This window comes from Thalassophryne amazonica, chromosome 16, assembly GCF_902500255.1.
Source record: "Thalassophryne amazonica chromosome 16, fThaAma1.1, whole genome shotgun sequence".
In the NCBI taxonomy this organism is placed as follows: domain Eukaryota; kingdom Metazoa; phylum Chordata; class Actinopteri; order Batrachoidiformes; family Batrachoididae; genus Thalassophryne; species Thalassophryne amazonica.
The window spans coordinates 91,225,541-91,237,921 of NC_047118.1; the positions used below are offsets into that span (position 1 = coordinate 91,225,541).

General features: G+C 43.5%; 1 protein-coding gene across 1 annotated transcript in view; it reads right to left on the reverse strand.

Annotated features, from left to right (window-relative positions):
* The window catches only part of si:dkeyp-72e1.9 (syntaxin-binding protein 4), a 375,953-nt gene that overhangs the window by 355,263 nt on the left and 8,309 nt on the right, over positions 1–12,381 (reverse strand). The window contains exon 2 of the mRNA XM_034189933.1: positions 11,092–11,170. Coding sequence (XP_034045824.1) covers positions 11,092–11,129 — 38 coding nt within the window. The 5' untranslated portion in view covers positions 11,130–11,170. The remainder of the gene's footprint in view (positions 1–11,091; positions 11,171–12,381) is intronic.

The window sequence follows — 12,381 nt, forward strand, 5'->3', positions numbered from 1 at the left end:
AAAACGATCACAACGTGACAGACGACACAGGAGTCATCAAACGCTTCACAGAATAAATCTTTAAAAATGATCACAGCGTGACAGACGACTCAGGAGTCATCAAACGCTTCACAAGAATAAATCTTTATAAATGATCACAGCGTGACAGACGACTCAGGAGTCATCAACGCTTCAAACGACAATGCATTAAAAATGATCAGAGTGACAGACGACTCAGGAGTCATCAAACGCTTCACAAAAATAAATCTTTATAAATGATCACAGCGTGACAGACGACTCAGGAGTCATCAACGCTTCACAAGATAAAGCTTTAAAAACATCACAGCGTGACAGACGACACACGGAGTCATCAACGCTTCACAAGAATAAATCGTTAAAAACCGATCACAGCGTGACAGACGACCAGGAGTCATCAAACGCTTCACAAGAAGAAATCTTTAAAACGATCACAGCGTGACAGACGACACAGGAGTCATCAAAAGCTTCACAAGAAGAAATCTTCAAACAGTCACAGCGTGACAGACGACACAGGAGTCATCAAACGCTTCACAAGAATAAATCTTTAAAAACGATCACAGCGTGACAGACACTCAGGAGTCATCAAACGCTTCAACAAGAATAAATCTTTAAAAACATCACAGCGTGACAGACGACACAGGAGTCATCAAACGCTTCACAAGAAGAAATCTTTAAAAACGATCACAGCGTGACAGACGACACAGGAGTCATCAAACGCTTCACAAGAAGAAATCTTTAAAAACGATCACAGCGTGACAGACGGACTCAGGAGTCATGAAACGCTTCACAAGAATAAATCTTTAAAACGATCACAGCGTGACAGACGACTCAGGAGTCATCAAACACTTCACACGAATGAAGCTTTAAAAACGGTCACGGTGACAGACGACACAGGAGTCATCAAATGCTTCACAGGAACGAAGCATTTAAAAATGATCAGAGTGACAGACGACACAGGAGTCTTAAAACGCTTCAAACGAACAATGCTTTAAAAACAATCACAGTGACAGACGACACAGGAGTCATCAAACGCTTCACACAACACAATGCTTTAAAAAACGATCACAGTGACAGACAACACAGGAGTCATCAAACGCTTCACACGAATGAAGCTTTAAAAACGGTCACGGTGACAGACGACTCAGGAGTCATCAAATGCTTCACAGGAACGAAGCATTAAAAACTATCTGAGTGACAGACGACACAGGAGTCATCAAACGCTTCACACGAATGAAGCTTTAAAAACGGTCACGGTGACAGACGACACAGGAGTCATCAAATGCTTCACAGGAACGAAGCATTAAAAACTATCTGAGTGACAGACGACACAGGAGTCATCAAACGCTTCACACGAACAATGCTTTAAAAACGGTCACGGTGACAGACGACTCAGGAGTCATCAAACGCTTCACAAGAATAAATGTTTAAAAAGATCACAACGTGACAGACGACACAGGAGTAATCAAACGCTTCACAAGAATAAATTTTAAAACGATCACAGCGTGAACAGACGACACAGGAGTCATCAAACGCTTCACAAGAATAAATCTTTAAAAATGATCACAGCGTGACAGACGACTCAGGAGTCATCAAACGCTTCACAAGAATAAATCTTTAAAACGTCACAGCGTGACAGACGACTCAGGAGTCATCAACGCTTCAACGAAACAATGCATTAAAAATGATCAGAGTGACAGACGACACAGGAGTCATCAAATGCTTCACACGAATGAAGCTTTAAAAACGGTCACGGTGACAGACGACACAGGAGTCACAAATGCTTTCACAGGAACGAAGCATTAAACTATCTGAGACAGACGACGCAGGAGTGCATCAAATGCTTCACAGAATAAATATTTAAAACGACACAGCGTGACAGACGACACAGGAGTCATCAAGACGCTTCCAAGAATAATCTTTAAAACGATCACAGCGTGACATGACACAGGAGTCTGAAACGCTTCAAACGAACAATGCATTAAAAATTGATCAGAGTGAAAGACGACACAGGTAGTCTTACAATGCTTCAAACGACAAATGCTTTAAAAAACAATCACAGTGACAGACGACACAGGAGTCATCAAACCGTTCACACGAATCGAAGGCTTTAAAAACGGTCACGTGACAGACGACTCAGGAGTCATCAAACGCTTCACACGAATGAAGCTTTAAAAACGATCACAGCGTGACAGACGACACAGGAGTCATCAAACGCTTCACAAGAATAAATCTTTAAAAACGATCACAAGCGTGACAGACGACTCAGGAGTCATCAACGCTTCACAAGAATAAATCTTTAAAAACGATCACAGGTGACAGACGACACAGGAGTCCATCAACGCTTCAAACGAACAATGCATTAAAAATGATCAGAGTGACAGACGACACAGGAGTCTTAAAACGTTTCAAACGAACAATGCTTTAAAAACAATCACAGTGACAGACGACACAGGAGTCATCAAACGCTTCACACGAACAATGGCCTTTAAAACAATCACAGTGACAGACGACACAGGAGTCATCAAACGCTTCACAAGAATGAAGCTTTAAAAACTGTCCACGGTGACAGACGACACAGGAGTCATCAAAAGCTTCACAGGAACGAAGCATTAAAAACTATCTGAGCGACAGACGACACAGGAGTCATCAAATGCTTCACACACGAACAATTGCTTTAAAACGGTCACGGTGACAGACGACTCAGGAGTCATCAAACGCTTCACACGAATGAAGCTTTAAAAACGGTCACGGTGACAGACGACTCAGGAGTCATCAAACGCTTCACAAGAATAAAGCTTTAAAAACGGATCACGCGTGACAGACGACACAGGAGTCATCAAACGCTTCACAAGAATAAATCTTTAAAAACGTCACAGGTGACAGACGACTCAGGAGTCATCAAACGCTTCACAAGAATAAATCTTTAAAAACGATCACAGCGTGACAGACGACACAGGAGTCATCAAACGCTTCACAAGAATAAATCTTTAAAAACGATCACAGCGTGACAGACGACACAGGAGTCATCAAACGCTTCACAAGAAGAAATCTTTAAAAACGATCACAGCGTGACAGACGACTCAGGAGTCATCAAACGCTTCACAAGAATAAATCTTTAAAAACGATCACAGCGTGACAGACGACACAGGAGTCATCAAACGCTTCACAAGAATAAATCTTTAAAACGATCACAGCGTGACAGACGACACAGGAGTCATCAAACGCTTCACAAGAAGAAATCTTTCAAAACGATCACAGCGTGACAGACGACTCAGGAGTCATCAAACGCTTCACAAGAATAAATCTTTTAAAAACGATCACAGCGTGACAGACGACTCAGGAGTCATCAAACACTTCACACGAATGAAGCTTTAAAACGGTCACGGTAACAGACGACACAGGAGTCATCAATGCTTCACAGGAACGAAGCATTAAAATGATCAGAGTGACAGACGACACGGAGTCTTTAAAACGTCAAACGAACAATGCTTTAAAGCACTCACAGTGACAGACGACACAGGAGTCATCAAACGCTTCACACAACAATGCTTTAAAAACGATCACAGTGACAGACGACACAGGAGTCATCAAACGCTTCACACGAATGAAGCTTTAAAACGGTTCACGGTGACAGACGACTCAGGAGTCATCAAATGCTTCACAGGAACGAAGCATTAAAAACTATCTGAGTGACAGACGACACAGGCGTCATCAAACGCTTCACACGAATGAAGCTTTAAAACGGTCACGGTGACAGGCGACTCAGGAGTCATGAAACGCTTCAACGAACAATGCTTTAAAACGGTCACGGTGACAGGCGACTCAGGAGTCATCAAACGCTTCAACGAACAATGCTTTAAAACGGTCACGGTGACAGGCGACTCAGGAGTCATGAAACGCTTCACAAGAATAAATGTTTAAAAACGATCAATCAATCAATCAATCAATTTTTTTATATAGCGCCAAATCACAACAAACAGTTGCCCCAAGGCGCTTTATATTGTAAGGCAAGGCCATACAATAATTATGTAAATCCCCAACGGTCAAAACGACCCCCTGTGAGCAAGCACTTGGCTACAGTGGGAAGGAAAAACTCCCTTTTAACAGGAAGAAACCTCCAGCAGAACCAGGCTCAGGGAGGGGCAGTCTTCTGCTGGGACTGGTTGGGGCTGAGGGAGAGAACCAGGAAAAGACATGCTGTGGAGGGGAGCAGAGATCGATCACTAATGATTAAATGCAGAGTGGTGCATACAGAGCAAAAAGAGAAAGAACAGTGCATCAGGGAACCCCCCAGCAGTCTACGTCTATAGCAGCATAACTAAGGGATGGTTCAGGAGTCACCTGATCCAGCCCTAACTATAAGCTTTAGCAAAAGGAAAGTTTTAAGCCTAATCTTAAAAGTAGAGAGGGTGTCTGTCTCCCTGATCTGAATTGGGAGCTGGTTCCAACAGGAGAGGAGCCTGAAAGCTGAAGCTCTGCCTCCCATTCTACTCTTACAAACCCTAGGAACTACAAGTAAGCCTGCAGTCTGAGAGCGAGTGCTTATGGGGGGATATGGTACTACGCGGTCCTAAGATAAGATGGGACCTGATGATTCAAAACCTTATAAGTAAGAAGAAAATTTAAACTTCTATTCTAGAATTAACAGGAAGCCAGTGAAGAGAGGCCAATATGGTGAGATATGCTCTCTCCTTCTAGTCCCCGTCAGTACTCTAGCTGCAGCATTTTGAATTAACTGAAGGCTTTTTAGGGACCTTTTAGGACAACCTGATAATAATGAATTACAATAGTCCAGCCTAGAGGAAATAAATGCATGAATTAGTTTTTCAGCATCACTCTGAGACAAGACCTTTCTGATTTTAGAGATATTGCGTAAATGCAAAAAAGCAGTCCTATATATTTGTTAATATGCGCTTTGAATGACATATCCTGATCAAAAATGACTCCAAGATTTCTCACAGTATTACTAGAGGTCAGGGTAATGCCATCCAGAGTAAGGATCTGGTTAGACACCATGTTTCTAAGATTTGTGGGGCCAAGTACAATAACTTCAGTTTTATCTGAGTTTAAAAGCAGGAAATTAGAGGTCATCCATGTCTTTATGTCTGTAAGACAATCCTGCAGTTTAGCTAATTGGTGTGTGTCCTCTGGCTTCATGGATAGATAAAGCTGGTATCATCTGCGTAACAATGAAAATTTAAGCAATACCGTCTAATAATACTGCCTAAGGGAAGCATGTATAAAGTGAATAAAATTGGTCCTAGCACAGAACCTTGTGGAACTCCATAATTAACTTTAGTCTGTGAAGAAGATTCCCCATTTACATGAACAAATTGTAATCTATTAGACAAATATGATTCAAACCACCGCAGCGCAGTGCCTTTAATACCTATGGCATGCTCTAATCTCTGTAATAAAATTTTATGGTCAACAGTATCAAAAGCAGCACTGAGGTCTAACAGAACAAGCACAGAGATGAGTCCACTGTCCGAGGCCATAAGAAGATCATTTGTAACCTTCACTAATGCTGTTTCTGTACTATGATGAATTCTAAAACCTGACTGAAACTCTTCAAATAGACCATTCCTCTGCAGATGATCAGTTAGCTGTTTTACAACTACCCTTTCAAGAATTTTTGAGAGAAAAGGAAGGTTGGAGATTGGCCTATAATTAGCTAAGATAGCTGGGTCAAGTGATGGCTTTTTAAGTAATGGTTTAATTACTGCCACCTTAAAAGCCTGTGGTACATAGCCAACTAACAAAGATAGATTGATCATATTTAAGATCGAAGCATTAAATAATGGTAGGGCTTCCTTGAGCAGCCTGGTAGGAATGGGGTCTAATAAACATGTTGATGGTTTGGATGAAGTAACTAATGAGAATAACTCAGACAGAACAATCGGAGAGAAAGAGTCTAACCAAATACCGGCATCACTGAAAGCAGGCAAAGATAACGATACGTCTTTGGGATGGTTATGAGTAATTTTTTCTCTAATAGTTAAAATTTGTTAGCAAAGAAAGTCATGAAGTCATTACTAGTTAAAGTTAATGGAATACTCAGCTCAATAGAGCTCTGACTCTTTGTCAGCCTGGCTACAGTGCTGAAAAGAAACCTGGGGTTGTTCTTATTTTCTTCAATTAGTGATGAGTAGAAAGATGTCCTAGCTTTACGGAGGGCTTTTTTATAGAGCAACAGACTCTTTTTCCAGGCTAAGTGAAGATCTTCTAAATTAGTGAGACGCCATTTCCTCTCCAACTTACGGGTTATCTGCTTTAAGCTACGAGTTTGTGAGTTATACCACAGAGTCAGACACTTCTGATTTAAAGCTCTCTTTTTCAGAGGAGCTACAGCATCCAAAGTTGTCTTCAATGAGGATGTAAAACTATTGACGAGATACTCCATCTCCCTTACAGAGTTTAGGTAGCTACTCTGCACTGTGTTGGTATATGGCATTAGAGAACATAAAGAAGGAATCATATCCTTAAACCTAGTTACAGCGCTTTCTGAAAGACTTCTAGTGTAATGAAACTTATTCCCCACTGCTGGGTAGTCCATCAGAGTAAATGTAAATGTTATTAAGAAATGATCAGACAGAAGGGAGTTTTCAGGGAATACTGTTAAGTCTTCTATTTCCATACCATAAGTCAGAACAAGATCTAAGATATGATTAAAGTGGTGGGTGGACTCATTTACTTTTTGAGCAAAGCCGATAGAGTCTAATAATAGATTAAATGCAGTGTTGAGGCTGTCATTCTCAGCATCTGTGTGGATGTTAAAATCGCCCACTATAATTATCTTATCTGAGCTAAGCACTAAGTCAGACAAAAGGTCTGAAAATTCACAGAGAAACTCACAGTAACGACCAGGTGGACGATAGATAATAACAAATAAAACTGGTTTTTGGGACTTCCAATTTGGATGGACAAGACTAAGAGACAAGCTTTCAAATGAATTAAAGCTCTGTCTGGGTTTTTGATTAATTAATAAGCTGGAATGGAAGATTGCTGCTAATCCTCCTCCTCGGCCCGTGCTACGAGCATTCTGACAGTTAGTGTGACTCGGGGGTGTTGACTCATTTAAACTAAACATATTCATCCTGCTGTAACCAGGTTTCTGTTAGGCAGAATAAATCAATATGTTGATCAATTATTATATCATTTACTAACAGGGACTTAGAAGAGAGAGACCTAATGTTTAATAGACCACATTTAACTGTTTTAGTCTGTGGTGCAGTTGAAGGTGCTATATTATTTTTTTTTTTTGAATTTTTATGCTTAAATAGATTTTTGCTGGTTATTGGTGGTCTGGGAGCAGACACCGTCTCTACGGGGATGGGGCAACGAGGGGATGGCAGGGGGAGAGAAGCTGCAGAGAGGTGTGTAAGACTACAACTCTGCTTCCTGGTCCCAACCCTGGATAGTCACGGTTTGGAGGATTTAAGAAAATTGGCCAGATTTCTAGAAATGACAGCTGCTCCATCCAAAGTGGGATGGATGCCGTCTCTCCTAACAAGACCAGGTTTTCCCCAGAAGCTTTGCCAATTATCTATGAAGCCCACCTCATTTTTTGGACACCACTCAGACAGCCAGCAATTCAAGGAGAACATGCGGCTAAACATGTCACTCCCGGTCTGATTGGGGAGGGGCCCAGAGAAAACTACAGAGTCCGACATTGTTTTTGCAAAGTTACACACCGATTTAATGTTAATTTTAGTGACCTTCGATTGGCGTAACCGAGTGTCATTACTGCCGACGTGAATTACAATCTTACCAAATTTACGCTTAGCCTTAGCCAGCAGTTTCAAATTTCCTTCAATGTCGCCTGCTCTGGCCCCCGGAAGACAACTGACTATGGTTGCTGGTGTCGCTAACTTCACATTTCGCAAAACAGAGTCGCCAATAACCAGAGTTTGATCCTCGGTGGGTGTGTTGCCGAATGGGGAAAAACGGTTAGAAATGTGAACGGGTTGGCGGTGTACACGGGGCTTCTGTTTAGGGCTACGCTTCCTCCTCACAGTCACCCAGTCAGCCTGCTTTCCCGGCTGCTCGGGATCTGCCAGGGGGTAACTAACGGCGGCTAAGCTACCTTGGTCCGCACCGACTACAGGGGCCTGGCTAGCTGTAGAATTTTCCACGGTGTGGAGCCGAGTCTCCAATTCGCCCAGCCTGGCCTCCAAAGCTACGAATAAGCTACACTTATTACAAGTACCATTACTGCTAAAGGAGGCCGAGGAATAACTAAACATTTCACACCCAGAGCAGAAAGTGCAGGAGAGACAGGAGAAGCCGCCATGCTAAATCGGCTAAGAGCTAGTAGCTACGCTAAGCTAGCGGATTCCTAAAAACACGCAAAGTGAATAAGTGTAAATAATTTAGAGGTGATTCAGAAGAAGGAGTGCTTAGTTAAGGCACGTAAAGATTACACAGGGAAACAAATCGTAATCTAGATAACTAGATCAATCTAACTGCGCAGATTAAACAGCTAACAGATACAGAAAAACACCGCTGTGCTCCGGAACAGGAAGTGATACAATACCGCAGTGAGAGCCAACCACCAGTAGAGGCAACGATCACAGCGTGACAGACGACACAGGAGTCATCAAACGCTTCACAGGAACGAAGCATTAAAAACTATCTGAGTGACGGACGACACAGGAGTCATCAAACGCTTCACAAGAATAAATGTTTAAAAAAGATCACAACGTGACAGATGACACAGGAGTCATCAAAGGTTTCACATAACCCTGACCACACACTCGGTGTCGTGTTTCGGTTTTTACTGGCTGATCATGACGACTCCTTTGATGATGACTGTGAAGGTCGGCATGTTGATCGACTGAGGTCTTACATAACCACACTCACACACACACACACACACACTCACACACAACACACAACACACACACACACACACACACACACACACACACACACACACACAGTCACTGCTCACTGACAGCTGTCTGCGCGCATCAGCGCCTCTGGAGTGTGTGGGGGGGGCCTCTGGGGACTCGACCTCCATCAGTCAGTGTGTGTTTGTGTGTGTTCATCAGTGTGTGTGTATCTCTGTCAGTGTGTGTGTGTGTGTTTCTGTGTGTCTGTTTGTGTGTGTGTGTGTGTGCATCTCTGTCAGTGTCTCTGTGTGTGTCTCGGTCTCTGTGTCTTTTATCTGTCAGTGTGTGTGTCTGTGTCTCTGTGTGTCTTGTCTTTCTGTCTGTGTCTTTTGTCTCTGTCTATGTGTGTGTCTTTTGTCTTTCTGTCTCTGTCTGTGGTGTGTCTTTTTGTGAGTGTGTGTCTGTGTCTCTGTCTGTGTGTGTCTTTTGTCTTTCTGTCTCTGTCTGTGTGTGTCTTTTGTCTCTATGTGTGTGTCTTTTTGTCTTTCTGTCTGTGTCTCTGTCTGTGTGTGTCTTTTTGTCAGTGTGTGTCTGTGTCTGTGTATCTGTGTCTGTGTGTGTGTGTGTGTGTCCTCACATTCTTCAGACAGTGTGAGAATTTTTGGATCTCATTGATGTGGTGAATTGTAACAGATTAGACTACAGTTCTTCATTGTCACTGTACGGGGGGGGACAGAGAACAAAAAAAGGGGAAATTTCACACTTTTATAGTTATCTTTACAATGAAAGTGTGTTAAGAAATTTGTTCTAGTAGTCTATGATGACTTTTTCACCTTTTTTCAGCATCATTATATGCAAATATTGCCGTTTTGTGCTTGTCCCACACCCAGACTTTTGATCTTCAATGATAAAAATGAATGGTAAAGAAACGTTTTTTCTAATGTTTTAAAATATCTCTGAATAAAATATCAGTAAAATAATCAAAACATAATTGGGTATTCAAATGTCATACAACTGTTGTGATTTTTTTTTTAAACAAATGTAGTTGTCCCACACTATTGCCGTAATTTCCACCACAACACTGTAATGTCCCTTTAAACAGTTTGTATGAAAGATTGTTGGGGAGATAAACAGTGACATCAGAGCACATGTATATAGCGCCAAATCAGTTGCCCCAAGGCGCTTTATATTGTAAGGCAATGGTGTGGTGGAAATTACATTTACAAGGTCAATAGTGCCCGTAGTTAAAGAATCACCCATGTGCTGTGTACCGATGGTCTCCAAGAAGGGAAGTTGTTTGTTGGCTTTCATCATAAAATTTGTCTTTTTTTTTTTTTTTACTGAAATCCTGACATCTGTTGTGTTTCAAGTAAACGGTGTGTGACCTGATCATACTGCGTAGGCATCTTTTACAAGGACTTGATCAGCGACCTCTCACTGGCCAGCAGAGCTCAGCATGTGAGGACATGAAAATAGAAAAAAATGCTTCAAATGGGTGGAGGTCAGAGGGCTGAGGTTGGGGGGGAGCGAAGCCTCCCAGAAGCTGAAAGGTTTTAGTCATGCTAATGCTCCCAGAACCAGTTTCTGCAGTGAATTTGCAAGGAGACTGGGGAGGATGGAGGCAGCTGTTTGATTCATTTCATGGGGCCCAAAATCCCTGGTGGCGCCCCCTGCACACAGTAGGATTAAAAGCACTGATCTATTATTTTTCCAGTTCAGTTTTTCTTTAAGGAAACTTGCTCTCTTACCTCAGCCTAAATTCCACGTCTGGTGGAATTGTGCTTCTTTTGTTTTTGTTCTCAGCAGCGGCAGAAAGATGACAGAAAACTGTACTTTTACTTCCCTGTGTTACATCAAAACATTTGAGGATGTGCAGCAAAATAATGTAAAAATATCAGTCTTTTATTTGTGCTTCTGCAGCAGGAAATAAAGATAAATGACACCGAACAGAACAGCGGTGGGTTTTTTTTATGATTTTTACTTGTTCTCGTTAATCTGATGCATCAACACGACGAATCGCGCGCACTTGATTCTAAAAATGCTCTTTGAGAAAAAACAAAAATATCCCATATGTGGCAACATGCGAATGAGAAGGAAAAGCAGCACCGAGCAGCTGTGAGGACATCATCAGATCCGACAGGCTCGGTTCGGACGAAGAGCACGTCGAGGGATTGTGATTCTAATCCCACTGACAGATAATCCCGCTGCGCCAAACAGCCGAGGAGGCAGAGGAACGTACCTGGCAAAGCCCAGCGGCACCTTCAGCCTCTGGAACATCACTGAGATCCTCACTGAGATCTTCACTGTGATCCTCAGCTCTGTGCACGCGCTCCCATCAGCCACCGCAGCGCCGCACGCGAACGGATCGCCAGCTGATCACGTCATAATGAGTTTATGGCAGGAGGATGAGGCTAAATATAGACCTCCAGCAGGGAGGCGCACGTGCGCCGCTGGAGCGGGTGACGACACACACACACAGCCCCCCGTCACACCATCTGTAGAGGACCAAAGCCCAATTCACACCATCTGTAGAGGGACCGAAGCCCAATTCACACCATCTGTAGAGGACCGAAGCCCCAGTCACACCAGCTGTAGAGGACCGAAGCCCCATTCACACCAGCTGTAGAGGACCGAAGCCCCCCTTCACACCATCTGTAGAGGACCGAAGCCCCATTCACACCATCTGTAGAGGACCGAAGCCCAATTCACCACCATCTGTAGAGGACCGAAGCCCAATTCACACCAGCTGTAGAGGACCGAAGCCCCATTCACACCATCTGTAGAGGACCGAAGCCCCCCTTCACACCATCTGTAGAGGACCGAAGCCCAATTCACACCATCTGTAGAGGACCGAAGCCCCATTCACACCATCTGTAGAGGACCGAAGCCCAATTCACACCATCTGTAGAGGACCGAAGCCCCATTCACCCATCTGTAGAGGACCGAAGCCCAATTCACACCATCTGTAGAGGACCGAAGCCCCCATTCACACCATCTGTAGAGGACCGAAGCCCAATTCACAACCATCTGTAGAGGACCGAAGCCCATTCACACCATCTGTAGAGGACCGAAGCCCAATTCACACCATCTGTAGAGGACCGAAGCCCATTCACACCATGTGTAGAGACCGAAGCCCAATTCACACCATCTGTAGAGGACCGAAGCCCCATTCACACCATCTGTAGGAGGACCGAAGCCCCATTCACACCATCTGTAGAGGACCGAAGCCCAATTCACACCATCTGTAGAGGACCGAAGCCCCATTCACACCATCTGTAGAGGACCGAAGCCCCATTCACACCATCTGTAGAGGACCGAAGCCCAATTCACACCATCTTTAGAGGACAGAAGCCCAATTCACACCAGCTGTAGAGGACCGAAGCCCCATTCCACACCAGCTGTAGAGGGCCGAAGCCCCATTCACACCATCTGTAGAGGACCGAAGCCCCATTCACACCAGCTGTAGAGGACCGAAGCCCAATTCACACCATCTGTAGAGGACCGAAGCCCCATTCACACCATCTGTAGA